The sequence below is a fragment of the Aspergillus welwitschiae genome, assembly GCF_003344945.1.
Source record: "Aspergillus welwitschiae strain CBS 139.54b unplaced genomic scaffold BDQ94scaffold_13, whole genome shotgun sequence".
Lineage (NCBI taxonomy): Eukaryota > Fungi > Ascomycota > Eurotiomycetes > Eurotiales > Aspergillaceae > Aspergillus > Aspergillus welwitschiae.
Window position 1 is genome coordinate 126,291 of NW_020798707.1, and position 14,768 is coordinate 141,058.

The window sequence follows — 14,768 nt, forward strand, 5'->3', positions numbered from 1 at the left end:
ATACATACATACATACATACAGACTAGTAGCAGAAGGGAAGGAAACCCGGCGAAGACATAATAAGCGTACATAATGTAGACAGATAGACTATGTACAACAAACCAAGGCAACTGCTTGCTACCATACTGGTAGCTAGCTAGCTATTCTCGAAAGTTAGTAAGTAGTAGATAGGATCATAAAAAAGAAAAAAAGATATGCGACACCTCTGGGACTCGAACCCAGGCGGGCGAACCCACAGGCTAATCAGCTAGTACGGAGATGTAGTAGCAGGCCTGCGCCTTAAACCACTCGGCCAAAGTGTCTGATTGGTTATTTTATTTTGCCTTTCTAGAAAACTATATACTACTTTCCTACAGATAACTTATATGTGTTTTGTCGCTTGGAGATCCACAATTCAGCAAGCCCCTCTTCTTTGTTCCGTGGATTCGGACATTGGCATTATTGATCAAGTAGCTTAGATAGGCTGGGTTCTTTGCTTAAACTAGATACCGGGTTTTCCTTGTGTGTGTGGTGGACCGGATCAGTTCCGTTATGGTAGTAGAGAAATCTTACCTTGTTGATTGATTGGTGGGTGTTGAAAATTTTCTTCTTTCTGGACTTCTTGTTGCTCCCTTCGTTTACTGGTGTACTAGTTGCGGCTGTTTGCGCTGCTGCTAATGCGGTCCTCGTCACGCGTTCTGTCGTGCAAGCCGGCGGATAAGTTCTTACAGAATAGACTTTTTGTTTCGTTTGTCAAACTAAACTGCCTTGTATTGATTATTCTCGGCATGAGCTGTCTACCAAAAGAGTCTACGTAGCAGTTAGTAGGTGAGTGTTAGAGACTTGACTTGCTGCAGAGCTGTCACATTCTCTTGTCTCGTCTCTCTTGTTCTTGCAGGATCCAGCCACGGCTCCATCCGACGAAGGTCTAGACGTGAAGAGAAGGCAAAGAGAAGGGAAAGAGAAAAGAAAAATTATGGAGCCCACAGCTATAATCTATGGAACCCCTATTTTTTTCCTTCCTATGGTCCCACTGACTGAAACCTGCAACACTATTCAAGCCACACGAGCACAAAGTCAGCCTGTTCATCTTCAAGTAGATTAGCTCTGGTGATGGTGTTTTGAGTCGCCGGTGTTTGGTGCTAGGAGAATTAACCGCATCAGGTATGGTTTCGGCTCTCGGTCTCAGAAAATGTGCCGCCGTTCCTGGTTCGAATCTCAGCGTGTGGCCCGTGGACAGGCTGAAGTTAAGCGGATGACGAATCACTGCACAAGTGCAGACGTACAGATAAGTTCCAACAGTGGATTGCGTGATATGGCAGACCGATTGCTGTAACTCCCACGTGCCCTTTCTGCTGACACACCCTACTACAGTATTGAAACTGACTGATCTCGTCAACGGTAAGCCTGCGCACGTCCTGAGGACGAAGTGTCGAGAAATGTCGAGATAGGCACGCCAAGCCATCGGGTAGAAGTGGGCACTGGATCCAGTGTTGATATCTAACCTTCTTTATGAATCATTTCGGGATTCGGAGCCACCGAGGCGCGAGCTGGTGCCCACTTGGCCGCATAGAGAGAAGAGTTTGCATCCCATGGCCCCCAAACCCATTAGTGTCGCCTGAGGGGCTGTTATGCAGCCGGGGAAGCGCATTATTTAGGATGTTTGCACTATGTCTGGCCTGCAGACCAGTATGCCTCCAATGAGGTTCTTGTAAACAACGAGGACCCTGGTCATTTTTCGGATATAACGGCTCGAGGTTAAGTCTGGGCATGATGGCATTGCCCTAACCTAAACACAAGAACCCATTCTGAGGTCTATCGGGAATCTGTAGGAAGGTGGGTAACCTGATCCTTGGACCTTGGGATGTTATGGTCAATATGCTCCGGTCCTTCGAGTGGGGTCCTTCGCTGGAGATATCCCGTCTGGACTTAACCCCGTCGGCTTTTTCATGATTAAGCCCGGGTCTTGATTAATCATTTCTTCATATCTTGGCTTGAGGAGGCCCACCCATCGAAGAGGCTTTGATGTCTTTATAATGTCCACCATGGCCCTAGTCCCCCGGCAGGTATCTTCTTGCTTATCCTGTTCCCCAGTCCCTCTAGAAGATTCGATTGGTCTGTGGAGATAGTATTGTATACTATAACTGTCTCCATCTAGGACGTTTCTTTCCACATCGAAGATCGGTCTCTCATCCTTCGCGACCCATCCCATAGCATCAAGATTGTTGTTTGCGCGCCTGAGTGAGCGCAGACGTATAGTATGAGTGACGTACAGCATACTTCCGGTGCTACAGCACCGGAATTGACCGTTGCACCTTCGCATCTCGAGACAACCCACGAAGCGCATCTGCGATCCTCCGACTCGACCCTCAAATCGGAATCCGCCAGCACATCCGGCGACCCAGAAAAGGGCCCCGAAGACGTCATCGACAAGGAGTTGGAGCAAGATGGATATGATGTTGAGGCCGGCGTACCTCAACCAGAGATGGAAAAGGCAGCGGAGAAGGAAAAGGATCCCAATTTGGTGGAATGGGATGGTCCAAACGACCCCGAGAATCCTCAGAACATGCCCCGTTGGCGCAAGTGGTTGATCACCATGTCGTTGTCATTTATGACTACGTGGATCACGTTCGCCAGTAGTGTCTTCTCGACCGCAACCATTGTGACTGCCGAGGAATTCGGCGTCTCGACTGAGGTCATGATTTTGGCAACCAGTCTGGTGGTGTTTGGATTCGCAGTTGGACCGTTGTTCTGGTCTCCTTTATCGGAGCTGTATGGACGTAGGATTCCACTGTTCTCTGGATACGCCATCTTCGCCATTTTCCAGATACCTGTTGCAGTGGCACAGAACGTGGAGACCATCTTGGTCTGTCGATTTTTGATTGGTATCTTTGGCTGTTCGCCCCTGGCAGTAGTCGGTGGTGCTATGGCCGACTTCTGGGATCCCGTCGATCGTGCGGTTGCTATTGCAGCCTTCGCCAGTGCTACCTTCATTGGACCCGTGCTTGGTAAGTAGAATGCCCACTGGGGGATGATTCCCCATACTGTAGAGGTCTCTTGTTAACATGTTCTGATTCAGGTCCTATTGTCGGAGGGTACCTCACTGACTCGTACCTCGGCTGGCGCTGGACAGCCTGGATTACCTTGATCGCATCGGGATCCTTTGGCTTGCTGGCCTTCATCATTGTCCCCGAAACCTATGCGCCAGTGATCCTTCAGAAACGCGCAGCTCGTCTTCGCCGGGAGACCGGGAACGAGGCTCTGCACTCCCTTTTGGACAATACTCGCCCCACCATGAACGACATCGTAACCAAGTACCTCCTGCGGCCGGTCATGATGCTTTTCCTCGAACCCATCCTGCTTTTGATTACCCTATACTTGGCGCTGGTGTACGGCATTCTGTATCTGTTCTTCGAAGCTTACCCCGTCTCGTTTGAATCGGTGCGCGGGTGGACGAACGAGGGTATCGCAGGGCTGCCCTTCATTGGCATCTTGGTGGGTGTGCTCTGCGGAGTGGCGTTGATTATCTGGCAGACGAAGACGCGATTCGCCCGGAAGCTGGCCAAACACGGTCGTGTGGTGCCGGAGGAGCGTCTCATTCCGATGATGGTAGCGTCCGTCCTGCTGCCCGCGGGCCTGTTCTGGTTCGGCTGGACCTCGCATCCCAGTACCTCCTGGGGCGCTCAGGTTGTGGCTGGTGTGCCCATTGGCATGGGAATCCTGGTGATTTTCATGCAGGGTCTCAACTACATCATTGACGTGTACTTGATGTTTGCCAACTCAGCCATTGCTGCCAACACCTTGGTGCGGAGTAGCCTGGGAGGTGCCTTCCCCCTCTTTGCCACGCAAATGTATAACAAGCTGGGAGTGGATTGGGCCTCCAGTCTGCTCGGTTTCATCACTGTCGCCATGATTCCCATCCCTGTCCTCTTCTTCTTCTACGGCAAGAAACTTCGGGCTATGAGCCGGTTCAGCCCCAAGTTGTAACTTGGTTTGAAGAAGAAAAGAAAATTTGCATCTTCTCTCCTGGATTATTTTTTTTTCTTCCTTTTATGAGTGTGACTCGCAGCATGGCATTCTCACGCATCAGCATCATGGCGTTGTTCCAGCGGATATAAAACTTGGGATGATTAATGTTTATTGATTGATTGAGGTAATGTTGGCATGGGGATATAGATAGTGATTGCATTTGCATCTGCAGGTATACTCCATACAGATATATATACAATATAAAATAATATGATGATCGTGATGGTTGCAAATACTGGTGTCTTTATTGTTATTAATGGGGTTATTTGGTGGTGAAATCCGGAAAGTGCCAGCGGGTTTATTTAGTCTATCAGCCCTTCATTGGCCAATGTTCGCCTCCAGACCCGTGACCGATTGGGAAGCGTGCAGATGCTACTACTAAGTACTTACTACTTACAGCTTGACCAAGTCAAGTCACCAACTGGCTGAGAGATGAAAGACATTCACCCCATTACCACATCCAGACAAGACATTGTTGATGGGAACTCCCCTGCCGTAATACTGATAAGCACAATCCGACTGTGTTAGTAGTGGAAAAGTCCCTGAAACAGTAAAAAAGCAAAGGAGTCGCGCGACGCGTCCCGAAAGTGGAGGCGGTGGAAAGGCGGTGATTTCCTTTGTGGTCTTTTGGTCTCGCCGGTCGGACTTCTTTGCTGTGCTGAGCTTTGCTTTGCTCTGCTCTGCTCTGCTCTTGCTCTGCTCGGCCTGTCACTCTCTCCTGCTCCTCCAAGTCCACCGTCTATCGGTTCTCTTCTCCCACCCCCCCATTTTCTCCTCCCACGTGCAGCTTCCTTCCCTCCCTTCCCCCCTTTTCGACACACATTATTCACCATCCTAGTCTCTTCTTCCATCTCTTCGTCTACTCCCCCCCATCTTCAACTCCCACCCCCTCTCCGGTACCGCGCATGGTGTGTTGAAGCTCGTTCCAACTCCCTCGGCTTCCCCGCGCTTTGTCCACGATGCCCGCGCGCACTCGTCAGGGCCCCTCCGTCGCCTCGGAGGCCGTGGACCCGGAAGATACCTCTGCGGGCCTGCGCCGTCTCAAATTCAATGAACCTCTGTCCTGGCGCGTCGGACGGTCCGCCATTCCCATCGCCGATCTGCTGCAACGCTTGCAGACCCTGGCGCAGGAGCTTCGCCGACTGGAACAGGAGGAAATCGACACGGACTCGCTGAAAAAGGTTTCGCAGGAGCTTGCATCGGCTCATCTCCTGGCGCACAAGGATCGGGGCGTGAGAGCGTGGGCGGCTTGCTGTATCGTCGATGTCTTGCGTCTCTGTGCGCCCGACGCGCCTTTTACGGGCAATCAACTGAAGGTGCGCGGCCAATTGCCCACCCCTGAGAACGGTCGCACTCGGCCTTTGCATTCATCTCTCTTCATTGCTTGCGCGCGTTAAGCGTGCCGACTGACGATCGCTCGAAATTTAGGACATTTTTACCTGCATCGTCTCGTCCATCGTCCCCGCGCTGGGGGACCCGTCCAACTCCTACAATGCTCAGCATATCTACGTCTTGAACTCGCTTGCGGAGGTCAAGAGTATCGTGCTGATGACAGATCTGGACCATCCCGATTCGTTGATCATCCCCCTATTCACGAGCTGCTTCGACATCGTCTCTGGGTCCTCTAAAACATCGACGGGAGAGGAGGTCGCCAAGAATGTCGAGTTTGACATGACGCGCCTGCTCGTGACAGTTATCGATGAGACGCCTGTTCTTGCCGCCGACGTGGTCGATGTCATAGTGGCGCAGTTCCTGCGCATCGACCCCCGTGCCATGGAGGCTCCGAACAAAAGAGGGAAGAGAGGCGATGCGCCGGTGGATGCCAACCAGGGAACGCTTCTCCTGAAAGACTACCCTCCTGCGTACAACATGGCCAAGGCTATCTGCCAAGCATGCCCGGAGAGGATGACAAGCCACATTAGCCAGTATTTCAACAACGTTATCATCGATGCGTCTGCGGAGGGTGCGAATGGATCCTCGAAGGGCGGCCATCGCAGGCCCAACCTGGACGATTCCGACGAGGAGGGCGAAGATATCAAGGAATTGAGCAAGGCGCACCGCCTCATTCGAGAACTGTGGCGAGCATGTCCCGAAGTATTGCAGAACGTGGTTCCGCAACTCGAAGCGGAATTGTCAGCGGAGTCGCTGTCCCTGCGTCTGCTGGCTACTCAGACAATCGGTGATCTTACGGCAGGTATCGGGGTTGCTGGACCACCCCCTCCGCCGCCGATGGATCCTGCCGCTTACCCGCCAGTGGCTCTAGAGGAGTACGCGCAGACAATTCCTCAGCCTAGTGTTCTTCTCACGCCCTTCTCTCCGAAACCCTTCTCGCAGACACACAGCTCCACCTATGAAAGCTTTCTGAGTCGCCGGCTGGACAAATCTGCCTCAGTAAGGGCTGCTTGGGTCACCGTTGTCGGCCGGATTCTGCTGACGTCTGCGGGTGGCTCTGGCTTGAGCGAAAGCGAAGAGCAGATGCTCATCAAACATATCGCCTCTATGCTACGCGATGCGGACGAGAAGGTGCGGGTTGCCGCCGTCGATGCCATCAGCAACTTTGGCCTGACCCAGGTCGTTAACAAGTTGGGCGCCAGTGGAGGCTTTTCTACTCCCGATTCTCTTCTCTTCATTCTTGCCGAGCGGGTCAAAGATCGCAAGCCACAGGTCCGCGAGCACGCAACGAAGACCTTGGCTCGGATCTGGGCCGTTGCAGTGGGTGAAATCGAGCAGGCGAATGAGCCAGCAGCCACTCTGCTCAAGGATGGACCCACCAAGATCTTCGACGCTTTCTTCACCAATGATCCTGACATTCATGTCTTGATCGATCGCGTCCTCTTCGAGATTCTGCTTCCGCTCAACTATCCTCCCGTTAAGAGCAAGCTGACGCGGAGTAGCTCGAGTCAGTCTCAGAAGCAGAAGGACTCGCAGGCCTCGGAAGGCGAAGGGGATGTTGATGTTGACAAGATTCGGGCCCGTCGCATACTCACCCTCCTCAAGAGCCTGGATGAAAAGGCGAAAAAGGTGTTCTTTGCAATGCAGGCCCGTCAAATCTCTATGAGGACAGCGATGACGGTCTATCTGCAAGCGTGCGAGGAGTACAATGTAAGTTATGAGGCAGTCCTCTGAACATTCAAGTGCTGATGCCTTCTGATTTAGGGCGGTGTGATGGAGAAGGACCAAGAACGGATCAAGGCTCAGTTGAGCAAAGTGATCGACACCTTGTCCAAACTTCTCCCTGACCCCTCGCGGACTTCTGCAGACCTCTGGAAATTCGCCAAGGTGCACGACCGGCGTGGTTATCAGCTGATCCGGTTCTCAATGGCTGCAGTTAGTGATTACCGGACCGTGATTAAAGCTATCAAAGAGCTGGCAAGGAGGTTGCAAAGCTCCAACAATACGTCTCTGCTCGATACTCTCACGCCTCTCTTGTATCGCTCCAGCTCGTTGGTTTTCAACAGAAGCCATATCCCAGCCATCATGAGTCTTTCGAGGACGGATGAGAATGGCTTGGCTAACCCTGCCCAGGAGATGTTGCGGGAGATCTCTTCTCGGAATCCCGAGGTACTGGAAGCGCAGGTCCAGGAAATGTGCAAAGATCTGGAATCGCAGACGCCCAGCTCCTCCACGAAGGATGGTGCGGGCACCGAAGAGATCCTCAAGGCATGCTCTGGTTTCGCAAAGAAGCTCCCATCGAAGCTTCCTAAGGAACGGAAATTCTTGCAGTCCTTGGTGAGCTACGCACTACACAGTCCGTCACCTAGAGCGGCTAAACATGCCGTTTCTATCCTCATGGCTGTTGCCGATAAGAAGGAAATGTACGCCAAGGACCTGATACAGAAATGCGTTTCCGACTGGGCTTACGGATCCGATCGCTTCCTCACCAAATTGGCTGCCTTGTCTCAGCTGAACCTTTTGGCTCCACGGGAGGCGGATGACGAGAGCGATGCTATCATCTCGATTGCTGTCAACAAAATTCTCCTGACTAACCGCTCACCCCAGCCAGACGCCGGGTATGCGTGGTCTGATGTAGTAGATGATGAAACAGCCGCCAAGGAATGGGCCCTGAAGATAATTGTCAATCGCCTACGTGCGAAGGATGGCTCGGATGACGAGCAGGACTTCCGTGCCCATGCCGGACCGGTTTATGATACTCTAAACAAACTCGTCGTGAACGACGGGGAGTTGTCTAAGAAGAAAGACACGCCCGCAACGCAAAAGTCACGGCTACGTCTTTTGGCAGCCAGGTCACTGCTTAAGCTCTGTGCGTCCCATGGACTTTGCGACCAGTTGCTCAGCCCGCGGGATTTCAACTCGATCGCTTTGGTTGCCCAGGACCCAGTTCTGGAGGTGAGAAGTGGATTTATCAACCAGCTCAAGAAGAAACTTGTACAGAAAACGCACTTGAGCTACCGCTGGTACACAGTCCCCTTCCTCCTTGCCTTCGAGCCTATCACCAGCTTGAAGGATAGCACACTTACCTGGCTGCGCTCGCGAGCTGCATTCTTCTCGCAACAGACCAATGGCAAGAGAAGCGATCAACAGACGGTCATGGAGTCACTGTTCTCTCGTCTACTATCCCTTCTTGCCTCCCACCCCGACTATCCTCCCGCTGAAATGGAAGAGTCCACTCGCGTAGCTGAACTAGTCGACTTCTCCCGCTACATTCTCTTCTATTTGCAGGCTGTGGCCAACGAACACAACCTGTCGCTGATCTTCCACATCGCACAGCGTGTCAAGCAAACACGCGACGGTATCACAAAGTCCGACGAAATGAGCACCCGTCTCCACACGCTATCAGACTTGGCCCAAGCGACCATTCGTCGCTTTGCGGACATCTACTCGCAACAGCGCAAGTTTGGAGGCGCAGCTGGCGGCACCAACATCCTGCAGACTTACCCTGGCAAGATGGGAGTGCCAAGCTCGATCTTCGCCCCGATGGGGAGCCACCGCGAGGCCCAAGAGGTTGCAGATAAGAACTTCTTCCCAGAAGACGGCGAAGACTTGCTGGATCGCATTGTGCGATCCGTCATGAGGACTAAGAGCGGGTCCCACGGTTCAGCAAAGAAGAGAAAGCCCGAATCGGCCGAAGCAGGCGGCGACGCCAGCGCTACGAAGAAAGCGCGGAAAGACAAGGAGAAGAAGCCCGCCCGGCCACGCAAGTCGTCCGGCTCCGCGGGAACCACCAGGACGCCCAAGAAGAAGAAGAGGGATGACGATGGTTGGTCCTCGGATGAGGGAGCTACCAAGAAAGCTAGCACAGCAGCCAGGAGACGCAGTAGCAGAGGTGCGTCCCGGAGAGTTAGTTACGCGGACAGGGACAGCGATGAAGATGATATGGAAATGGACGAGTGGGAGCAGGCAGAGGAGGAAGAACAAGCCGAGGAAGAAGAGGAGGGCGGTGCCGACAGCGAGGAGGACAACGACAGCGTCGACCTTCCAGACAAAGAAGCCGCCCTGGACGAGATCCTAAGCGATAGGGAAGACTCGCCTCTATCATCCCCGCCGCCTACATCCCCGCAAAAACCCACGGAGCAAGCGCCTTCAAAACCGAGTGGCAATGGCAAACGAACCTCGACTCTACCGAATCGGCGATCCTCTCGAAGAGGATAAGAGGATCTGGATACCCTCTCCCTGAGTGTTTAGCTAGCATGTATGTATCAAAAACCAAGCGCGAAGTGAACATGTGATATTTGCAGCGTCAGTTTGAAACGATTTATATTGTGTCATTCAATTCCTTGTTGGAGTGTTGTCATCCTCTCTTCATGTCTTCTTCTTACGGAGTCTTTCCAATATGCCCCCTCCTTCCCCCAACAACCTATCACACCTTTAGGCAATCAATTCCTTCTCAATATCACCGATGCAATTTTAAACAGATTCTGAATCGAATCGAAATGTGTATACCCATCTCTTATCATTCCTCTATCGAATGGCAATTATCTTCATTCCTTCTCTTCATCCTTCCCGCAAGCGGCTAGGATATGTATGTATGTATGTACGTATGTGTTGTCTATCTATCTATCTATCTATCTATTCATCTATCTGTCTGTCTATCAGTTTGTCTTTCCCTTTCCTTTGTCTGTATCAAGTGAATACCTGATACTACTATACTTCAATGGAGTCCCGGATGATTGGATCAATAAGTACTAGCATCATATGTAAGAGGTATTCAATGAAGTTGACAACCGTAGATTTGGTTTTCTTCTTTTTGAATTACTTGATATCCTCCACGTAGATGAGTACTAGAATGTAGGACAGGTAGGTTAAGTAAGTATTACTCATGGAAGGGTTATTTATGGAGTTCGATTATCCTGTTTCGTTTTGGGGAGGAGCTGGGGCTGGGGTAATGACTTCGAAGCAATCTTGCAATGTGATGGTGCTGTAAATAGTTTCAGTTAGAATTTAGTAGCGGATAGTGTACTTGAGGTACTGGCCGGCAGGCAGTAAGTTCCCAATCATTGTGCTTTCAAGTAGTTGTTGTATTTGAAAATTAGGTTATAGTACCTACAGGGTGTTTGAATATAATGGAGAGTTCACTATGATAGGTATAGTCACCGAATATGTATTCAAGGGTGTTAGAATTGCCAAGTCGGTGATTCTCTTCAACGCTGCCAAGAAGATCAACAAGAACAAAGAGGTCCCCTATTTACGCCGACCATGAGGTAGGTAGATATGGTGAAATGCCAAGGTGTAGAGGAAGTAGCAGAGAAAGAGATAAGGGTGAGTATCCATCTTCCAAGGCATTTCTGACGGTAGAAGACATCCAAGATGGAAAAGGGATAGAACGGATGGATGAAAACCAAGAACAATCGCTCAGTCATGTACATACACACACATCAATGATTTGAATCAGACAGTCAAGAGGATGATGCCAAAGGCGAGAACTATGAGGAATTTGAAAAGGAGAGAAGAAAAAAGAAGAGTGTAAAGTGTACATCGATGCGGGTTAATGAGTGAAAAGTAGAAAACCCCTGCTCCATCATTCAATCATTAATTACTATGCTGCGTTGCCCCCAGCTGCGGCTACGGCTGCTGTTTTCGCAACTCGTTCTTCCACCCGTTCTTTGTGTTGGCGGTTCCGGAGATGTACTTCGAAATTGTCGACTGTTGTGCCGGGTCCTGGAGTGTACAGCTTACCCGGACAGTCGTGGCAGCGAATGCGAGGGAGATACTGATACTTCAGCTTGTGGCCGGGTTGACTGTTGGAGTTCGCTACCGGCAGCATGGTTTCCGTGTCAACAGCGGTGTAGCGCATGACCCCCTCGAAAGAGTCGTTGGGATAGGAGAGTTTTAAGCGTGCGAGTCCCGCTGCAAGCCAACTTGGAGGCGGGGGCTAAATAAAATCATGTTAGTATGTGGCTGTCTGCGGCACTTCTTCGGTAGCCAGACATTGCGGCCCGTATGGAGGTGACGAGATGGAAGTAATAGGTCGTTAGTTACTCACCCCGGGGACTCCTGGCTGAGGGGGATGAGGAGCATCTACGGCTCCGATCTGTTGAGCGGGAACTGGTCGTTGTCCGGGAGGAGGAACGCTGGGTACACGGGCTTCAGGTTGGGGAGCGGCGGGCGGAGCCATGGGGTTCGGGGTAGGAGTCTGAACTTGGGGTGTGCTCTGCTGCGAGGCTGGTTGCGCTGCCGGGGTCGCAAGGCCTTGTATTGACTGCAAGCCATGCGCGAGGAATTGCCGGAACTTCTCCTTGGAGATCTTGAGCTTGACAAGCAGCTTATCCGGCTCTTCAACAACGCTCTCCTCGCGAATCTCGCGCCTGCGACTCGCAGCTCTTGCCTCGTTATGTGGCTCGGGCGTGGCAGACTGGCCCAGACTTGCTCGAAGTGCCGCATGTGCCGCGCTGGCAGCTCCTCTCATGCCCCGTGTACGCGCCGTTCCTTGAGCTAGGTGAGGCCCGATAGCAGGTGAGCCGGTGATTGACGATTCGTCGCTGTCAGACTCCTCTGACTCCTCTCCGGTATCCCGCAAGCCGACGGCGGCGCGCCTGGAACGGCTCGAGCCCGACCGCTTGTAGACATTGCTATCCTCCAGGGACGCTGCGCAGTTGGGTATGACTGTCGAGACGAGCATGGTCCGGATAGTGCGTTGACGATCCTTGAGGTCAGGCAGTGCGGGACCACCACGACGGTTAACAGACCGCTTCTGTCGGCGTTGATCTCGCGATATCGACACCTCAGTCCGCTCGAGCTCCGTTTCGTTCAATTCGTACAGGTAGGGAGTGAACTCCTTTGCCGCCTGGAAAGGTCGGAAGGAAGAGGTTAGAGGGGTAGGGAGGAATGCGGTCTTCAGGTCAGGATCATCGATCGGACGGCCATCGAAGGGGTGGGAGAGGATATAGAGGGATTTGGTGAAAAGTTGTGATTGTTCGCGAATCGAGTGAGCAATCGCAGTCGTAAATTCGCCGGAAAGAGACAAGTCGTCGGTCATACGCTCAGCAAACTCCTCGGGAGAGTTGTGAGGATCATTTATATCCCATTCAAACTGGTCAATCAGAGTATGTTGGCCAATCGTGATGTTCAATTTCACTAGAATGCGCATCTCATCATTCTTGTAGGCGCTGTAGGGGAGGTGAGGATCCAGCGGCTCTTCTTCCATGAAGATTTGAGGATAATAATCGCAAAGTTGCTCTTGGATACTTGAAGAGATCATCCGTATCAGCGGTGCACACGACTCGGGAGGGATCTGTAGATCCTCCACGAGCTTCTCTGCGAACAAGTCAGGCGATACCACGCGATCATGAAGATTCCACGTGAAAGTATCGCGGATTTTGATCTTTTCCCAGTCAATATCCAAGCGGATTGGCACTAAATCTTCAATCTGTTCATTCTGCGTCTTTAAATCCTTGCGGGAGATTCGGAGTTCCCTCGTCCGCCGGTTCCCGGGACGACGTCGATTTGCGGGATATAATAACTGGGGATGTTGATTCCGCAAGTCGGTACGCTGATTGCCGAAGCCTTCGTAGCCAACACCATACAGAGCTGCTGGGTTCATGTGGTTCTCGCGCCGTACGGCCAAGAAATAATCGCGCTCAGCGCGTTTCTGATGCAAAAGCTCCTGGCTGGGATTTTGCCATGCTGTCAAAGCAGAATGGTGGAATTCCCGGTTGACATAGTCTTCAAGAAGAATCTTGTCGGCAGGTGTCTCACGTACACGTACGGGAAGGCTTTCTGTCGATTGGGAGGAGTTTATAACAGAGCCATCCCGGGATCGTTTCTTGCTCGAAGCGGATCCATTGGCACTGTTCGCCTGAGACGATGGCGACGGATTGCCATTCGACGCGTCATGAGCGAATTCGGTAGAGCCTAGAGACACCCCTGATGCGGCGAGAACAGCCTTCGCATTCTGCTTTCCCTCGGCAATCGCATCAGATCCGCCCGAACCTTGTCCCGAGGAAGTCTCGGACGCGACGGCGCCATAATCCCCGCTTATGTTAGACATCCCTGAGCCAATCTGTCCTTGGTCTGCCGGAGCGTCAATTGGGAGCTGTCCAGGCTGAGAGAGGTCGGGCGAGGGCATGCTGGGGATAATAGAATTGGTGTGTTCCGCGGTCGTCCTTGACGTGTCGGGCGAGGCAAAACAGACGTCACTTGCACGAATAGGTGGAAAGGTGAGGAGGCACTATTTGAGCGGCGAGGATGGACAACTGAAAACGGACGACAATCAATCACGGCAGCATCCTTGAGAAAAGGACTGTAGGATCGGAGGCATCCAGGTCAGCTAGCTGTATGAGAGAGTCCCATGTGCAGAAAAGTCAATGGTAGTGGCGACGCGACGGCGCACCGGGCGGAGGCGCGATACGTCGTCGGAGGTGCGCAACGGACGAGCATGTCGCAAAGCTACTCCCAGGTGAGTCGCATCAACCAAGTCCTGACTTCGAAATCGCTCCGATAACAAGAGCCGCACGGCCGCGCGGAGCATCAACAGCGAAGAGGGCAATGGATGACTGACGAGCTGGGGAGGGAGGAAGCAAAAAAGGACATACCAACCAACCGGCAGCAGGGAAGGAAGGGAATGCAGGACGAATTGGGGACGCGACCGAGCAAGAATAAAGAAACCGCGATAAAACAACGAAAAAATGATACTAACCAAGAAGGAAAGGGACAATAATATCCGTAATCCGAGCAGAGCGACTCGGGATGGCTGGTACCAGGGCAAGACTCAGGCAGGTGTGGATGGGTCTGCGTGCCGGTCTGGGTCTTTCTTTTGCCTTCACAAGTGAGGAAACGGACGAGAAACGGGCTAATCAGCTGACGTTTGCTCCGGGGGATCTGGCCGGTATTCGATCACTTCCAGCTCCAGCTCCAGATTCTTTTTAATTTTTGGTCCCGAGCTCCCCTGATTCGATCTCCAGATAAGATGCTAGACGCGATCCAATCGTTGGATTGCACAAGAACGTGGGGTGGTTTGGGTGGTTTTCCCCCCGACTTCCTAGTAGTGGCTTTTTTGGCGGGCTTTTTCTTTGCGGCGGGAGGGAAAGGAGAAGGAAGAGGAGAAAGAAGGGGAAACGGGCGCGAGAAAAGGTCGACTGAGAGTAGTAACAGGCGCTCTTCTGCGCTGCCCGGTCCGTTACAAGTCTGGTCTGCTCGGGTTCCGTGTGTGAGGGCAGAATGGCTAAGGGAAGGGGGCAGCTGGGCTGGTGCCAGCAGCACCAGGAGAATCTCCTGCGATCAGCAACCGGTTCGCAGGGCCTTTAGGAACTCTCATGAAGCCATTCCAGGTCCATTCTCCTGCTGCTCTGCCTTCTGGTCTGAT

At 52.3% G+C, this 14,768-nt stretch overlaps 5 protein-coding genes and 1 non-coding gene across 6 annotated transcripts; 3 read left to right on the plus strand and 3 right to left on the minus strand.

The window, feature by feature from the left end:
• Positions 1–198: 198 nt before the first annotated feature.
• BDQ94DRAFT_t129 lies at positions 199–303 on the minus strand. Its single transcript has one exon. It is a non-coding gene; the product is annotated as a tRNA-Ser (tRNA).
• A 751-nt stretch (positions 304–1,054) lies between these two features.
• On the minus strand, positions 1,055–1,564 carry BDQ94DRAFT_141966 (uncharacterized protein). Its single transcript, XM_026765937.1, has 2 exons — positions 1,267–1,564; positions 1,055–1,186 (listed from the first exon to the last, which is right to left on the minus strand). The coding sequence occupies exons 1-2, from the start codon at positions 1,443–1,445 to the stop codon at positions 1,141–1,143; spliced, it is 225 nt and encodes a 74-aa protein (XP_026627077.1). The 5' UTR covers positions 1,446–1,564; the 3' UTR covers positions 1,055–1,140.
• A 676-nt stretch (positions 1,565–2,240) lies between these two features.
• BDQ94DRAFT_178059 (MFS transporter) lies at positions 2,241–4,233 on the plus strand (the record flags this gene model as incomplete). The annotated part of the gene is made up of 2 exons (XM_026773051.1): positions 2,241–2,988; positions 3,060–4,233. The coding sequence occupies 2 exons, from the start codon at positions 2,241–2,243 to the stop codon at positions 3,965–3,967; spliced, it is 1,656 nt and encodes a 551-aa protein (XP_026627078.1). The 3' UTR covers positions 3,968–4,233.
• A 735-nt stretch (positions 4,234–4,968) lies between these two features.
• BDQ94DRAFT_158995 (sister chromatid cohesion factor PDS5) lies at positions 4,969–9,619 on the plus strand (the record flags this gene model as incomplete). Its single annotated transcript, XM_026769025.1, has 3 exons — positions 4,969–5,325; positions 5,438–7,111; positions 7,166–9,619. The coding sequence occupies 3 exons, from the start codon at positions 4,969–4,971 to the stop codon at positions 9,617–9,619; spliced, it is 4,485 nt and encodes a 1,494-aa protein (XP_026627079.1).
• Positions 9,620–10,918: 1,299 nt separating this feature from the next.
• On the minus strand, positions 10,919–14,201 carry BDQ94DRAFT_22446 (SWI/SNF chromatin-remodeling complex subunit SNF5). Its single transcript, XM_026775264.1, has 3 exons — positions 14,103–14,201; positions 11,451–13,706; positions 10,919–11,339 (listed from the first exon to the last, which is right to left on the minus strand). Exons 2-3 carry the CDS (start codon positions 13,530–13,532, stop codon positions 11,004–11,006), a joined length of 2,418 nt encoding a protein of 805 aa, XP_026627080.1. The 5' UTR covers positions 13,533–13,706; positions 14,103–14,201; the 3' UTR covers positions 10,919–11,003.
• BDQ94DRAFT_141976 (uncharacterized protein) lies at positions 13,894–14,733 on the plus strand. Its single transcript, XM_026765938.1, has one exon. The coding sequence runs from the start codon at positions 14,153–14,155 to the stop codon at positions 14,330–14,332; it is 180 nt and encodes a 59-aa protein (XP_026627081.1). The 5' UTR covers positions 13,894–14,152; the 3' UTR covers positions 14,333–14,733.
• The last annotated feature ends 35 nt before the right edge of the window (positions 14,734–14,768 follow it).

Coding starts and splice junctions, on each gene's coding strand:
- BDQ94DRAFT_141966 (XM_026765937.1), bottom strand. CDS start 1,445: ATGGCTTGGCGTGCCTATCTCGACATTTCTCGACACTTCGTCCTCAGG. Junction 1,187..1,266: donor TCCACTGTTGGAACTTATCT/GTACGTCTGCAC, acceptor GATTCGAACCAG/GAACGGCGGCACATTTTCTG.
- BDQ94DRAFT_22446 (XM_026775264.1), bottom strand. CDS start 13,532: ATGCCCTCGCCCGACCTCTCTCAGCCTGGACAGCTCCCAATTGACGCT. Junction 11,340..11,450: donor CTCAGCCAGGAGTCCCCGGG/GTGAGTAACTAA, acceptor GATTTTATTTAG/CCCCCGCCTCCAAGTTGGCT.
- BDQ94DRAFT_141976 (XM_026765938.1), top strand. CDS start 14,153: ATGGCTGGTACCAGGGCAAGACTCAGGCAGGTGTGGATGGGTCTGCGT.